The 17,314-nt window shown below is 44.0% G+C and overlaps 1 protein-coding gene across 3 annotated transcripts in view; it reads right to left on the minus strand.

The window, feature by feature from the left end:
* Positions 1-17,314, minus strand: part of MYO7B (myosin VIIB) — a 145,314-nt gene that overhangs the window by 20,655 nt on the left and 107,345 nt on the right. For all 3 annotated transcript variants that reach the window (XM_056793701.1, XM_056793703.1, XM_056793702.1), the window contains 8 exons: positions 13,364-13,531; positions 11,477-11,594; positions 11,243-11,369; positions 8,678-8,847; positions 6,697-6,878; positions 4,171-4,295; positions 2,555-2,712; positions 621-774 (listed from right to left, as the gene is read on the minus strand). In XM_056793701.1, coding sequence (XP_056649679.1) covers positions 621-774; positions 2,555-2,712; positions 4,171-4,295; positions 6,697-6,878; positions 8,678-8,847; positions 11,243-11,369; positions 11,477-11,594; positions 13,364-13,531 — 1,202 coding nt within the window. The remainder of the gene's footprint in view (positions 1-620; positions 775-2,554; positions 2,713-4,170; positions 4,296-6,696; positions 6,879-8,677; positions 8,848-11,242; positions 11,370-11,476; positions 11,595-13,363; positions 13,532-17,314) is intronic.

Consider the following 17,314-nt stretch of genomic DNA (forward strand, 5'->3'; position numbering starts at 1 on the left):
ACTCCGGGACCCTTGGCCACGAGCTCTCCCGTCTCCCTCGTCCTGGTTGCCTGTCACTGAAGTGCCTTCTGCCGCCATTGTCTCCTTCACCTCCACCTCACACGGTGAAAGGGCCTGATCCTCGTGGAGCGTTCCCATTGGGCCCAGGCTCCTTCTACAAACGGTCCACGGTTCCCCCACCCTTTCCCTTCTTTTTCCTTCCCTGAGGCAGAGAGAGGCTCGGTGCCGAAGGATCTGCACTCGGGCCTTCCAGATTCAACGTCCCAGGATCTCTCCTTGGGCTCCCAACTCTTCAGCATCGCCAGCTAATCAGTCCAACCCCTCCCCCTCCAAGATGCTATCATTAAGCTCCACTGGGGCCCCCCAGATCAGGTTTCATGATCATTTTGATGGTGAAATCAGAGCGTTCTGCTCCTTGCTATCTGGGAGCTGAGCCAGCGTCCCGTCCTCCCGGAGCACAGTGTGGGACAGCGTGGGACAGCGAGATCTGGGACAGAGGCGTGCCGGTCTGGAGGAGGGCTATGAGGGCCTGCCCCTCTCCTTCCCAGAGCTGGAAGCATGGGGAGGGCCTTTCCCTCCGGGCCCCCCCACCCCTCCCCACCAGCCCGCTAGCAGCCTACCTGTTGCGGTTGCTTGTCAACTGCTTCATGATCTGGCAGTACACTTCGTCCCGCAGAGTGGCCTCCTCAAGGGGGGCCAGGAAGATCTGATCGGTGAGCTCCACAGGGTCCCGGGCCTGTTTGGACGGGTAGTCTCCCATGTACTTCAGGATGGGTAGGAGGCCGTGAAGGAAAAGGGAATCTGCTGGAGCTTGGCGAAGCAGGAAAGGGGGAGGGGGCTCTGGCTGGGGTGCGAGGTGAGGCCTGGGGCTGACCAGGAACTGATGCTGATAAACACAGCGACGAGAGAAAACGGCACTTTGGTCACTTCGTCTATCAACATCAGTTCCTCGTCAATCCCGGTCCTTCCGGTGCGCAGTTTACCACGCAAACCGGAGCTACCAATCAATAAGGGCCCGTGGGGGCACCTCGTGCCTGTTCCCGGGCTTATCAGAGCTCCTGGCATCGTTGTCCTCGTCCTTTGGGGCCGTTACCAGCGACGATAGCCTTCATGAAAAATGGAGGCGCGGCCCTCACGTTGGCAAGGCTTGTCGCGCGTGAGAACTCGGGACAGAGATGGCCCGGGAGCTAATGCTGGGCCCCAAGCCAGACACGGACCAGAGCAAGAAGGAGCCCGAGGGGGCGAGTCGTTTAGAGCGCTTTCAGTGCATCGCTACCACTTTTATTTTACATCTTCTTCTCCATGGTCCACGGCGGGTCCCTGCGTCTGCGTGTGCCGAGTCTGTGTAACACGAGGTCCTGTTGAACGTGCCCCCAAGGCTCAAGTATGGCTGGAAGCTTCGCTGCTTTGGGGGATGCCCTGTGCTGTGAAAGGCTCTCTAAACAACAGCCATTGGGTGGCGATGAGGGGGCTCTGGCTTATTGACTTTGGGGTAATGGAAATGGACACTTCTTTATGGGTTTACCCCATTGTCGAAAATAATCCGAGTCTCCTTTCCCGCCTCATCTAGGCCAGTCCAATGACCAGAACCAGAATTTGTCATGGCTGCCCGAGGACCTGCCTGGACTCAGCCGTAGGGTCCCGCAGAGCGGTTATCTCTGTACCAGCCCTCGGCAGAGAGAGAAAAGGAGGCTCAGGGAACGCTGAGCACTTCAAGGAAGTTGCTTTTTTGAGTAAATTCCAAATAGCAATTGGTGGTCTTGTCACTCGTTCCTTTCCCCCCTAAAGCTGAGGGTGGTAAAGGTTAGCTTGCTTTAGTTCATTAAGATTTCATATTAAGCATAATTAAATTTATATAGCAATGGCCTCTAAGATATTTAAAATTTCATAAGAGTTTTTTTTTTTTTTAAGGTTAATGAAATCCTGTAAAGCAGGTAAGAACAGCCATCATTTCAGAGCTTTAACTAGGCTGGAGCCATGGGGCTTTGCCCTAGAGTATGGAATTTATAGGGTAATGATGGCTGGCAACATGGTCCAGGGAGGAATTTCCTCTTTAGCATCATTTGGCATCACAGGGTGGGGGGAATCATGGGTTCCTTTCAGAATGTGTCTCCTCCTTCAAAAATATAAAAAAATATCTCCCTATGTCCTTGGGTGGGCATTTTTCTTCAAGCCTACGTGCCAGTTGAGCCCTTTTCCAGCTCTTCTGCTATGTATATTTTCACATTATTTTTTCCATTTTATAGTCAGAGAAACACAATTAGGCTCAGCCTGGGGAAGTAATTCTCAGGCCAAAGGGCCCTCTTGAACCTTCATTTCTGAATTTGGGGCAGCAGTGACATTGCTGGTCATGAAAAGGCCAGGACAGAGTCTGCTCTTAGCTTTCATTCCAGGAGAAACAAGCCGAATTGCACAGGGGAGTTCACATAGAAGAGATTCTGTTCTCTCCCTTGGGGTCATCTTGATAAGGGATCACTGGCAAAGCACAGTGTCCACCCTCCACCCCCACCGCCTGGAATCTGGGAGAGATGCTGGCCCAGCAGAAAAAGGATATCAGTAAAGATCTGGCAGGCGATATCTCTAAAGTCCACGTTGGCGTGGACTCTCTTCAGTAGTGGCTGTCGGAGGGGCTCCCGGGAATGCTCCCACAGCTGGCTCTTACCTCGGCCCTTGGGGAACATGGCTTTGTTGAGAGTCTCCTTTTCAGGGAGCCTAGAGAAGAAGAGAAGCTTGGTTGGCCCAAGTGCCCTTGTCAGGGAAACCTCTCTGTGATGGAATCAGTCCGTTGGAATAGCAGGGTCAAGGCTAGGACTAGAGGGAAGGAATCCTGAGGCTTAAACAGATAGCCAAGATAGTTCAATAAGTCTTTACTGAGTGCTTCTTCTTTGTCAACCCTGTAAGAAAGACTTGGAAAAGGGAGGGGTCAAAGGCATTTAATTTTGTCTCATCCATCAGGTATTATTTTTCCTTCCTCTTTCCCTTTTTCTTCTCCCTTCCACTTACTTTTCAATCCTAACATTTCCTTCTCCTAGATTTTAGCCATCTAGTGGTTCTCTCTCCATATTCTACCACTTACCTCCAGCCCAACCTCTATTGTTAAGTCCACATGAGAGCCTTTGGATCTAATGAGGCAACCACAAATTGGCCCTACCTGCTTCATTTTACAGCCCCATGTCTCACAATTCTCTAACCAACTATGCCTGTGTGGGCCAACCTATGGCACACATGCCAGAGAGGGCTGATCCCCTCCCCCTCTCTATGTGCCTGAGGACATTTCTCGCATCACTCAATCCTCTACCCAGCAGCTCAATGGGAGGGCTTCCTCCTTCCCTTCTTTGGGGTAAGGGGGCGGCTCACAGAGGAGTGAGGGTGCAGTTTGGGCACTTGGTGTCTAAAAAATATGCCATCACTGAACTATGCCATGTACCCAGTGACAAGGAAATGGCTAGCCAAAGAATGTTGTATGAAAGTATTAGAATCACTGATATCTAAGAGGAACTCAGAGTCACATTGAAGACTTCTTTGGAATGATGTAGACAAAAGAAAGCAGATTCAAAGGAATGATGAAAACAATAATGTCAATCAGGGAATCTTGACCTGAGAAATATGGGTAGATTTGGGGCAATGTTTTTGAACCTAGATAGGAAAAAAAAAATTTATGCATTTATTTTCACTAATCTCTAACTGAAAGTTAACATTTCTTTCTATTATAAATGTAGGCAACACACATCTTCTAAGAATTGTTTTCCTTTGTAATTAATTAGATGGGTTTTCTTTTGTGAATTTAAAAGCAATATTCTGAGGAGTCCATAGGCATGTCCATTTAGCAAACTGCCAAAGGCTTCCATGACACAGAAAAAGTTAGGAATTCCTGGTGTAAATGAAGACAATATCAAACAGGCCAAAGATAATGGACCACACTGATTTAAACCAAAATACCAAGGTTAAAGCTCCCATTCTATTTTTGTTGGGATAAAAATGTTAGGCATGATCAGTTGCAAACCTTCTTTTGAGTAATTTTTCTTAATATCTTAGAGAAAATACTTTGTTGAGAGGCATTACTTGCCTGTTTGTTGGTATGTGTGCTCAGCCAAAGCAAAATGGATCCATAAAAGAAAAAGATGCTGCTAGAGGCTAACCTCCTTGATGTCTTTAACCTAGCGGTATTACCTGAAGTGCTCATAGGAGTACTCTTCTAGCGTGTATGGCTTTTCCTTGGGCTCTTCGGCAGGTTCTTCTGGCTGTGCGTTCTGGATGGCCAGCTTCCGATCCTCAGGGGACATGGCCAACAGGGTCTAGAAATACAGAGCCCCAAAGGGTAGCACCATTTTTTCCCAATGGACAAATGGTGCCAAAGGTTAGGAACAAGCAGTTTTCTGATGAAGAAATCACTAATTTGAGTCACTCTTAATTAGAGAACTGCAAGTTAAAGCACTCTGTCTTCAGGCAGCAAGCCTGATCCCCGACTAGGTTCTGTCCCACAGTTATACACTGAATGCTTGAGACCATGCCTGGAGGAAGGGCTTTCCATAGTCCCAGGCTCTTGATCTAAACTTTCCCAGGGGAGGACTTCGCCATGAACTCAGCCACCAAGTACCAAGGACTCGCTGTAGCTGGGCACCCAAGCATTTTCCTTTGTCTCTGATTCATCTTTGAGCCTCATCCATAGCCACACCGCTGCCAAGTCCTGTCTTTTTACATTAAAAACATCTCATGCTTCCTCCGCCACACCACACCAGCGACAGCCTTGTGGTCGGGCTCCCTTCTACATCTCTCTCTACTTCACTCCATCCTCCACACAACCGATCCTCCAAAAGCCCAGATCTGGTCAGTCACCCCAGTAAACCCCTGGGACTATTACCTCAGGGCTCAAATAGAAAATTCTCCACTTGACCTTTATTTTATCTTATATTATTTTTTTAACCCTTACCTTTGTCTTAGAAGCAGTACTGCGTATTGGTAAAGGCCAGGCAATGACTTGCCCATTGCTTCCTATAATAGACTGCAAACTCCTTAAAGGCAGAAATTATTCCCTTTTTGTCTTTGTATTCTTATTACTTAAATCCCAAGCACATGCATAATAAATGTTGTTGATTGAATGATTAATACCCTCCCGATAAAAATAGTTCCCAGTCCTGCTGACCTGGCAGCATGAAAAGGGACAACCCTGGAGAGTTACTCTGAAAGGTTAGAAAGTGTTATGCAAGTTCATTGTTCTTTGGCAGTGGGCTGGAGGAAAGTTGGGGGGTCTAGTTAATTCTCCTCCCTTTACTAGCTGATAACGGGAAAGTCACTGATGTCTCTGGACTTCAATATCCTTATCTGAAAAATGGCGACAACAATACAATGCTCTCTCTATTGTTATCCTTATGATGCTATCTTTTGGGGACCTAAGTATGCAATGTAGAGGGGGCAGGAGCTGCTTCAGGGGAAGAGAAGCCTTCTTAGCCTTGGTCTCCAGATCCCCCACCATCACTGCCCTCCCCACAAAGGGAGGTTTAGGGGCAACCAGGTCGCCCAATGGATAGAGCATCAGGTCTGGAGTCAGCAGTTCCGAGGTTCAAATAAGGCCTCAGACACATCCTAGCTGGGTGATCCTGGGCAAGTCACTTTGCTTGGTCTTTGCAACTTGTCTGTCTTAGAATGGCTACTAAGACAGTAGGTAAGGGTTAAAAAAGAGAGTAGTTTTAACCGGAGGACAGTGGAGCCTCAGGAGAAGCAGAGAGGCCTCCTTTTCCATCTCCACCAAGAGGAATGGACTTTCTTTCATGCTGCCATTGCTGAGAATGCTAGAATTGCGGCCTGGGAGGAGGCCCCCAGAGGTCATCTGATCTAACATCTTGGGTTGCGACCAGGGAACAAGAGGGAGTGGAAAAAGCCCGATACCAAGGGCATCAGTTTCAGTGTATCCGTTTCTCTAGCTGAATTGCCCATGGACATCAATCTCCTCTGCCTTTGCCTTGGTTTTCTTAAATGGAAGAGAAAGGAGAGTCAAACTAGATGTTCTATGGTCTATGAATACTTAAGGTATTCAGGACAGTGGACTGTCCCCTTTGTTTTTTTAGCCAGTCCCTTTTGTACCCCTTCAGAGCTCAGACACTTAGGGCTTGTGACCTTGGTACCATTCAAAGCTTCCTCTGATGCTCTCCACCACAGCCTCAGGGTGGATAATGGTCTCTGTCTGGGGAAGGGACAGAAGCCATTTTTTTTATTGAAAGTTTTTAATTAATTAATTAAGACTATTTTTTCATGGTTACATGATTCATGTTCTTTCCCTCCCTGCCCCCCATAGCCGATGTGCAATTCCACTGGGTTTTACATGTGTGGGACAGAAACTTCTAATAGGAGTGGTAGGAAAGGCATGGGGAGAAGCACAAGCCTGGGAACTTAGGGAAGGAGCTTAAATCTGTGACAAATGGGAATACATACAGCGAATGGTTTTGTTTACATTTAGGTGTAGTGTAGTGGAAAGGACACTGTAAGGTGTAGTGGAAAGGCCACTGGACTGGAAGTTCTGAGAACTGGGTCCAAGTCCTGACTGGCACTGATTTGTTCCATGACCCTGGGTAAGTCACTTCAAGGCTCTGACCCTTGTTTCTTGGACTGTAAAATGAGGATAAATCCTGTTGATCATCCCCGGTTATAAGAGTGTTTTGAGAAGCACAAAATTTTATAAATGTAAGAGATTTTCATTACCATCATCTCTGGGGTAGGCTTCATTACAGTGGGGATGATATAGATGCTCTCAACATATACTTCTCCGGTCTTGTCCGTCCTGTCATTGTGGGCCGGGATCCATTTGTCACTGGACACTGTCCCATTGCTCTTGATCAGGATTAACAAGTCTCCTTTCTTATGGGCCAGGACGGTAGGGTCATCTGGAAGCCCAAAGACACACAGAGTATTGTCCACCTGCCCATCCCAATGAGGCAGGGGGCATAAGCTGGAGGGGAGGGAGATGCTGCTCACCCATTCTCCCCTGGGCCTGAAAACTGAGCAATCAGTTATTTCCGGGGGCTCAAAGCCAAAAAAGATCCAGAAAAGAGGAGACAAGAGTGACAACAGTTTCTGTGGGACCCCTCTTTACAAGTGTAGCATACCAGGTGTATTAGCATCTTGAAAGTATGATTGGTGTATTGATATTGTATCTTCTGTGTTCATATACCAGACTCATGGTCATGTTACTTATTGATTATTGTATTTCCAAAGGACAAAAGAATTCCTGAGCAGGACAATGCTTGTCACAGGGTCGCAGCTCCCACCTTGTTAGACCACATTCCTTACCAAGTCCCATGTTTGATTAACCTCCTCCTCTTTGATTATGTGATTGTCAATTGAGCCAATGTTAAAGCCTATGCCATGTCACATGTTCATTAGCTACCTCCCACTCCACTTTCCTAAACTCTCCAATAAAAGTTTGAGGGCACGTATAGAGCCCTCTCTCAATTCCATCAGAGGGGCAAACACGATGGAGCCCATATTTTTTAACTTCTTGTCTCTGAGTCTTTATTCCTTTGTTTCTCTCTCTTTCAATCTCTCTTTCTCTCCTCTATCCATTTTCCCTCAGTTTCCAATCCCCTCCTCAGGTGTCCACCCACGAGAGTATTAATATGTAACTGCAGGAGGTTACAAGAAGGGATGGAGAAGTCCAGAGAGTCATTTTACCACTGTTCTTTGGTATTAGGAATCCAGACATGATCTCCCAGAAACTTCTCATAGACTCCATCTCTGAACCATCCTCATGTTGGAACCTCCATCATTACCTTCTACAAAATGCACCTCTTTTAGGCAATGTTTCTTCATTGTCCCCATTTCTTCTCTTTCTCTCTTTCTTTCTTTCTTTCTCTTTCTCTCTTTCTTTTTTCTTTCCTTCTTTCTTTCTCTCTCTTTTTCTTTCTCTCTTTTCTTTCTTTCTCTCTCTTTTTCTTTCTTTCTCTTTTCCTCTTCCTTCCTTCCTTCCTTCCTTCCTTCCTTCCTTCCTTTCTTTCTTTCTTTCTTTCTTTCTTTCTTTCTTTCTTTCTTTCTTTCTTTCTTTCTTTCTTTCTTTCTTTCTTTCTTTCTTTCTTTCTTTCTTTCTTTCTTTCTTTCTTTCTTTCTTTCTTTCTTCCTAGAGTGATAAGGGCTAAGATAATGGGGGTTAAGTGACTTGTCCAGGTTTAGACAATGGGAGTTAAATGACTTGCCCAGGGTCACATAGCTAGGAAGTATCTAAGACCAGATTTAAACCCAGGACCTCCTATCTCTAGGCCTGACTCTCAATTAATGAGCCACCAACCTGCCCCGAATGTTCCTTGAACTGAATTTTTAAATTGACCTCAGTAATGAATTCCTACACTCCAGCTCCAAAGACCCAGCCTTACTCTAGACCTCCTCCAACTTCATGGATGATATTTGTGACCTTATTCCTAACAAAAAAGGGGTATTTACCTCTGACCCATCAGCTCCATGAACCTTATTTGTTACTCACATGCTTCTTCTGGTTCTTACTGGGTCAAGAACTTCCTGGCTTGGATTTCCCATTGCCCCCCTCATCCCCTTCAATTTTTCCTCTCCATCCCAACTGCCCACCAAACCCAAACAGTTTCAACCAGCATTATGGAATCGGCTGGTCCATTATAGGGCCTACCCTCCTACCCAGCACATCACTCCCCTCCCCTATTCCCTGGACCCAGGGTACCTGTAGATTTCTTATCTCTCATGGCCATAGCATATATGGATCTCTTCTTCAGACCCTCCAGGAACATGGCCACCAGCTCTGCGATGGCCACACTCTCACTGGAGATAAACACATACTCCTCTGCCTTCAGGGTAGATAGTATAAAATTCTGCTTCAACACCTGGAATGCCCTGTGGGTAAAAGTGCTGGTCACTACTAAGGCCAAGGACCAAGCCTGACCTCAGAGTTAGAAGACTACTCTCCATTATCCAGTCTGAGTGCATGGATGATTCAATCAATGAGCTATCCTGATTTTGGATTATTTTATCTGCAGATTTATCAGACTATGAATTATTTAGGCCCAGTTGTTTCTACTTCTTTTTTCCAGCTTTTGTTATTTCCTATTTTCTGTGGTAAAGGAGAGGAGAAAAAATAACAGAAGAGAAATTTCCATTCATCAAATTTGAGAGCATTCCTAGAAAAAATTCTGGTATAAATATTGTGCTAAAATGGCGTCAGAAGGGCAGGTAGGTGGTTCAGTGGAAGAGTAAGGACAAGAGATGAGAAGTCTTCAGTTCAAATCTAGCCTTAGACACTTTCTAATGGTATGACCTTGGACAAGTCACTTAACCCCCATTTCCTAGCCCTTTACCACTCTTCTGCCTTAGAATCAATACTGAGTATCCACTCTAAGATAGAAAGTAAGGGTTAAAAAATAAAATAAAATGGTGTTAGAACAGAAGCCAAAAGGCAAAGGGGAGAGACAAAGGTTATAAAAGCAAGAGAAGGAAGGTGTAGGTGAAAGAGCACTACGTTTGAATGCTGGCTTTAGCATTTACTATGTGGCCATGGTTAAGTCCCTTTCTCTCTCTGAGTCCCAGTTTCCTCATCTCTAAAATGGGGTTAATAATAACTTTACTGACTACATGGGTTGCTCCTGGAAAAGGTTGCCATAGCAATATCAACCTCTATAAATGGCCAAATAGACTCCATCCCAGAGTGCCCCCATTTAGTGACACTTTTGATCTAATGGAAAAGGGAAGTTGGACCAGTCGGTCAAGATGCTTGCTGTGACCCCAACCCTGCCCAGGTAGGGAGGAAGAGACAGGACTAGAGAGAAATCTGGCTCTCTTGGTTGTTGCCCAAAGCATCTGGGGTTTCCCACACATTTACCTCCCCATTAGGTCTCCTTTTATTATTGTATGTCTGATTATAAACAAAATACCCGGATCGTATGACGAATGCCTGTGCAAATGGAGAATGGAGACGGCGTTTTTCATATCTTTAAAAAGTCGGGAAACCTTCTCCCTCTTTCAGTGCAAGCTGAGGCTTCCCTTTTAGGGAGGGGGATGATGTGGACAGAGCAGCAAGACAGCTGTTTTATAATCGTCTCCCCTCCTAAGTGCTCCCATTCAGAGGTAACACAGTGAGGGGGAGGCCCTGTGGGACTAGCCTTGGGAGTGAAGAAGGGGCACAAATTTCTAAGGAGATTATGAGATACGGAGACGAAAATTCTGGTCAATACGATGATCTAAGAAAATTCCAAAGGACTCATGATGAAAATTCAGAGAGAGAACTGATGAACTCCAAGTGCATATTGAAACATGCTTTTTTCTTTCTTTTTTTATTTGCAACATGGCCAATATGGAAATATGTTTTGCATCACTTCACATGAATAATTGATTGCCTTTTGCTTGCCTTCTCAATGAATGGTGAGAACCCAGAGGAAAGGAGAAAATTTGGAACTCAACATTTTAAAAAACATTAAAAATAAATAATTTCTTTTTCAAAAGGGAAAAAAGAATAATGGAGGCCAAGTAATTGAGGAGGCCTAACCCAATGGGATCAGCCACCAGAAGGGCTGGCCCTTAAGGAAACTGCCAAGTTTGGTAGTAGGTGTGCTCCTCATCCACCAATCCTTATTTCAGCATCCTCTGCCTTCCAGGCTCTCAGTGCCCAATACCCTGATATACCCTGATATTGCCACAACTGTCCTAGGCAGGAAGGAAACGCTGATCAACTTATTCCCCCGGAAGTGGTAGGAACGTAACGTATTACTACCCCTTCCTAGGGTCTCTGTATTTTAATACAAGTCTGGGTAGTGGTTAAGCCCAAGAAATGAAGGTTGAAAGGCAGACTTTCAGATACTATAAAGGGTATTTATTTGAGAATAATGATGAGTAGGTTGAGGGAAAGCCAAAGAATCTTTCCATAACCTCCATTTTGGGGAAGGGCTCCAGGACAGCCATCCCTGATTCTCTAGACTTAGCCATAGCCATGCCCATTTCAAGTACCTCCTTCTCTTCCCTTCCCACCTTTCAGATCCCTTTTTAATGTATTGCCTTCTTCCAAAATAATGTAAACTCCTCAAGGACCATCTTTATTTTGTTTGTATTTGTATCTTCAATACTTAGCATAGCATCCAACACACAGTAAGTGCTTAATAATATTTATTGATGGACTAATCTAGTCTAATCCCTTCGTTTTACAGCTAAGGGAACTGAGGCACAGAGGACCCACATATAGCCTGGCCACTCCAGAGGGCACATGGCTGGTAAAGATCTTTCTTCATCCTAGGGCACTAACCTGTTGGTGGCTATGCCAGTAATCTCAGGGAAAGACAGATCCAAAAGTTTCTTCTCTGATTTGTCGAGGAAGCAGAGACCTTTCCAGTTAATGGCCACAATCAGTTCAGTCTTAGGCAGGCTGGGCCCTGGAAATAGAAAGATATTCTTTATGAACACTTGGGGAATGGCGCCCTGCCTCAGGCCACCCCCAACGTTTTCTTCCCTGTTCCCCTTCCCAATGAGCTATCATTACCTGAAATGTTGGTAACTTCATAAAACTTGGAAAATAGTAGAGGCCACTGAAAACAAACCATATCCACAATTTGTTCCTTTACCAACAGTGGAGAGGAGCGATTTTGTATGTAGGAAGCCTAAAATGGAGAAAAAAAATCTGGGATGCCCAGCAGAGGTATTCCTGCCTGCATGTTCATTCATTCAATCAGTAGCTCATTTATTCAAACATTCATCCACTCAACAAATATTTGTGGAATGACTTTTATGTACCAAGCACTCCCAAAGACACAGGGATTTATTATGCATACATTATGACCTTGTAAATTGCAAGAAGGAAAACTCCATAATGGGGGCCACATAAAACCCTTTATGGAGTTGTCATACCTGTAATGTTCAAAGTCATAATGGAAGCTTAAAAAATGCCTGTGTCTCTCCAAGTGCTTGGTACATAAAAATCATTCCATAAATATTTGTTGAGTGAGTGAATGATTGAATAAATGTGTGACTTTCATGGAGTCTGTGGAACGAGTACCAAAAAGTACATTAAGTCTTTTCTTACAAAATCAGCAACATGGATTAAAAAACCTTTTGTGAGGGGGCTCAGTGGATTGAGAGCCAGGCCTAGAGACAAGAGGTTCTGGGTTCAAATCTGGGTTCAGACATTTCCTAGCTGTGTGACCCTGGGCAAGTCCCTTAACCCCCATTGCCTAGCCCTTGCCACTCTTATGTCTTGGAACCAATACACAATACTGATTCTAAGATGGAAGGTAAGGGTTTAAAAAAAAAGAACATAGAACTGAAGTCTATCTTTCTGTTAGGTTTATGCAACAGAATTGTATTTTCTATTCTTGAAAACGGTAAAGGGTGGGAAAAAAGAATAAGACTGATTTTTGGACATAGTTGATATGAGACTTTATTTCTCTTGGATAAATACATTTATTCTAATTCATAACAAATCCTATTAATTATATTATGTTAGATTATATATTATATATGCCTATATATTTAGGAGTAGATCAATAGAACATTTTACCTTCATGCTAACCTTGAATTATGTTTCCCTTGTAGACTAGAGCTTTTGAAAAAAGTTCCTCATTATTACTCTAGGAGACCTAAAAATGCTATGATCCTTGCCCTCAATGTGCTTCCTGTCTATGACTATACAAACACAGGTTTTTTCCTCATGTGGGAAATACTAGTGACATCCCAGAGTTGTCCAGAGTTCAGGATCATTCAAGAGAATAAGAAATTGAGCATTCAGAGGACTCTCACTTGCTGGGTGAAGAGAGGCAAATTAGAAATAGCTCTTTTTTCAAGCTCAAAGCTATTTGGATACTTGAACTCTTGAACTTCTACCTGAACTTAGACCACATGTTCCTGTTTTATCAGTAGGGGCTTGACTTGGTAAGATTGCTGACCTGCACTTCCGGAACTAGGATACCCCTCCTGCCTCCTCGTCACCTCGTGCTAGCTGCCTTGATCATAGACTTTATTCCCATGAATGGCATAGGATTGCCTCTTTCTTACTAAATGAGATATTCGCACTATGGACGGCCTGGATGGCCTCCCTAGATTCGGGCTCACACCATGGAAGACTCCTGGACATCTCCCCGGACTAGTCCAAAGGACACAGAGAAAATGAAACCAGAGATGTTCACATGGCTTATTTTTCCTTTCCTCTTCTTTATTACTCCTATACTGGATTTCTCTAGCCTGCAGGGATCTCTCCTCCTCTCTGAACACAGATGTGCTTGCCACACCATCTGTCGTTCAACTCCCGTCCTGGGCTCTTTCGGGTGCAGCCTGTGTCCCATCATCGCTGTGCTCCCCAGAGTGGCCAAGACATGGCAGGTATTCAAGTACTTGTTGGAACTCAATTGGAGAACTGCCATCTGGAGGTTCTGACCTTGGCACAGGCTGCAGTTACAAGGCTGACCCACTGTCCCTGTGGCTTTGTCTTGAGCACTTTCCCAGGGATGCAGGTCGAAAGAGTCTTCTGGATATCGCTGTTCTGGATGGAGCTCCCAAACTCAATGTAGCAGTGTTTGGCTACTACCTCCACCAGGTCCTCCTCCTGTAAACGTTCAATTGGAAGTAAAAAGTTCATTTCCTCCACAAGCCTTGCTCTCTTCCCCTCTTTGGTTCCATATCCAGTACTCCCTAATTAAGCTGCTCACTGATATTCCCTGTATTCAGAACTGGGTCCATTTAATCCCTAAGGAAGTAGAACGTGGAAATGGTTAGGGCAGGAAGAAATACTGGCGAGAAATATGTAAGCAATAGTAAGCCCATCCCCTCTTCCAATCAGTCTCCATCAGAAAAAGGCAATGCGTGAAGCAGGATCTCCAGCTCCGATAGCAATGGCTTCTTATAGACTCAGACATATTGCCAGGGCCTGATTCCAAATTTAATGATGGTCTGACAAAAGTCCTGGCCCTATTACAAATGAAATAAAATATACTGGTACTAGTATTCATTCTGAGAGAGACATTTATTTGACCAGCTGCTTTCCTCTTCTATGGAGACCTAATATATACTTTAATATACTTGAGAGCCAAAATCTAGTTATGGAATCATAAAGTGTTAGAACTTGGGGGCAGCTGGGTGGCTCAGTAGATTGAGAGTCAGGCCCAGAGATGGGAGGTCCTGGGTTCAAATCTGGCCTCAGACACTTCCCAGCTGTGTGACCCTGGGCAAGTCACTTGACCCCCACTGCCTAGCCCTGACCACTCTTCTGCCTTGGAGCTAATACACAGTATTGATTCCAAGACAGAAGGTAAGGGTTCTAAAAAAAAAAATAAAGTGTTAGAACTCAAAGAATCTTTGTTGTTATCTAAGATCAACCCTTTGGCTAAGAGAGAGGGAATGACTATCTCAAAATCAGATAACTTGGTAAAAATAAAATAGAGATGAGAACTGAGAACATTCTATTTAATTTCCCACCCTTGCTTAAAGTTTTGCTCTAGCCAGGCCATTTTTCTTACCGTGTCTGTGCACATCCTGTGTTCATTCTCATCTTCTGGTTTAAGCCTTTTTTTTTTCCCTATCCCTAGTTAGCCCAAATTTTACTCAAAGGCCCACATCAAGTTCTACCTTCTCCATGAAGCCTTCCTTGATTATTCTAGTCTGCACTGATTATGAACTTCTACTGTACCTATAATTGGAATCATAAGACCCAACACTGATTATACACGGCTCTATGTTGTTCTCCAGAGCTAACACTAACCTATCAGCAACTTAATGTACTGATAATAATAATAATGATAACGATAATAGCTAGCATTTATGTAGTACCTACTCCCAACCTCTACTAAGTGCCTTACAATTATTATCTCACTTGACTCACAACAATCCTGGGAGGTAGATGCTGTTTTTAATCCTCATTTTACAGTTGAGGAAACTGAGGCAGACAGAGGTTAAATTAATGATGTGCCCAGGGTCACAACTAGTAAGTATCTAAAGCACCATTTGAATGCAGATCTTCCTGATTTCAGGCCCAATGCTCTATCTAATACATCAGTTCCCATGACTCATCCCCTCCCTCCACTTTGGCTACAAAGAGAGATGGTCATCTCTTTGAGTTTGCCAGTACCCATAAATGAGCCACCTCCACTTTCATGAATTTGAAAATTCCTTCATTCTGATGATAATCTGCTATCATTTTACTTCTCCCTCTGCCTCGCAATTCTAAATTTTGTTCATCTTCACTGCAATCTCAAATCCTTCCATTCCTTAGTTCTTTCCTGGGCCATCATTCTTGCACTGGCTACATTCTCCTCATTTCTTCATTGTGACTCCTTAACAAGTTCAACTGGGGTAGTTAGGTGGCTCAGTGGATAAACTAGTCATATATAGCTAATAGTCTAGAGATGGGAGGTCTTGGGTTCAAATCTGACCTCAAACACTACCTAACTGTATGGGCAAGTCACTCAGCCCAATTGCCTAGCCCTTACCACTCTTCTGCCTTGAAATCAATACTTAGTATTAATTCCAAGATGGAAGGTAAGGATTTAAAACAATAAGAAGTTCAACTGCACACTGTCTTTTTCTCTTCAGGCCCTTGCCTCCTTATTCCATTATTGAGCCTATACTGCCAGGTCTAAGCCTAGGATCACTCCCATCCTTCACTGCCTTTGCTCTTACTCATGTGCTGCTAAAATAAATGGGGGGAAAATCACAAAACTGAGATGACTGGGTCCATACCAAATTTAATCATAACTGGGTCCTCACTGTACCAAGGCAATCTGTTTACCCCATATTTCCCAATTATACTCACTATCCCATTCACCACAGTGACTTTTTATATTTTATTTATTTAATTTATTTTTAAATTTTATTTAATTGATTAATTAAGAGAATTTTTTCATGGTTACATGATTTATGTTCTTTGTCTCCCGTCCTCCCACCCCCACCCCCACCTGTAGCCAACGAGCAGTTCCAATGGGTTTTACATGTGTAATTGAGCAAGATCTATTTCCACATTATTGATATTTGCACCAGGGTGATCATCTAGAGTCTACATCCCCAATCATATCCCCACCAACTCATGTGATCAAGCAGTTGTTTTTCTTCTGTGTTTCTACTCACAGTGACTTTTCCATAACTTTTTGTCACTCCTCAAACCTCTCATAATTTCTCTTCCCCCTACCCTCTCAGTGGAGAAGCTTGCCTCATATTTCCCTGGAAAAATTGAGGCAATTCACCTAAGGCTCCCTCCTCCTCATCTCATATCACTCAGAGGTTGTTTGCTTCTTTTACCTCCATCACACATCAATAGATGGACCTTCTTATTTTTGAGGCAAATTCCTCCTCAAACCCAAGTGATCCCATTCCATCCTGTCTTCTCCAACAGTTTGGCCTCCCTTTTTAAATCATCTCTACTCTCACTTTTCTTTAATCATTCCCCATCGACAGGCTGTTTTCCTTCTGCCAACAAACAGGCCCATTTCTCCCCCTCCTTCAAAAAACCCTTATGACCCATCCATGTCCCATAATTATCATTCCATATCGCTCATGCCTTTTGTGCCTAACTTCCTTGAGGAGGCCATCTACAACAGGTGCTTCCACTTCCTCTCCTCTCACTTCTTAACTTTTTATACTCTGGTTTCCAACTTCATTATTCTGCTCTCTCTCAAGTTATCAATGGTTTCTTAGTGGCCAAATCTGTTGACCTTTCTCATTCCTCATGCTCCTTAACCTTTCTGCATCCTTGGATGCTGCCAATCGCCCTCTTCTCCTTCATACTCTCTTTTACTTGACACTACTTCCTCCTGTCTAACCACACCTTCTCGGTCTCCTTTGCTTCCTCTAAATTATAGCCACTAACTTTGAGGGTTCCTGAAGGCTCTGTTCTGGATCCTTTTCTCTTCTTCCTCTATACTACAATATTTTGCTTGGTGATCTCATCAGCAATCACAGATTAAATTATAATCTCTGTACTGATGATTCTCAAATCTATTCATCCAGCTCTGACCTCTTTCATAACCTCCAGATTTACATCTCTAGCTGCTTGACATTGCAAACTGGGCATCCCATATGCCTCCTTTTAAAAAAAATCTTATTTATTTCTCTATTTTTGATATTAAAATTTTTTTTGAGCTTCAAATTCTTTTTTCCCTTCTAGCTTTTCCCCAACCCACTGAAAAGGCAAGCAATATGACATTCATTACTCATGGAAAATGATGCAAAACATATTTCCATAATAGCCATGTCACAAAAAAAGCAAGAAAAATAAAGCGAGAAACCCATACATATCTTAGACTCAACATGTCCAAAGCTGGCCTTTCCTCCTAAGCCCTCTCTTCTTTGTAACTTCATTACTTTACCATCCTCCTTGACTCTCCACTCCCTCTCAATA

The sequence above is a fragment of the Monodelphis domestica genome, chromosome 4, assembly GCF_027887165.1.
Source record: "Monodelphis domestica isolate mMonDom1 chromosome 4, mMonDom1.pri, whole genome shotgun sequence".
Classification (NCBI taxonomy): Eukaryota; Metazoa; Chordata; class Mammalia; order Didelphimorphia; family Didelphidae; genus Monodelphis; species Monodelphis domestica.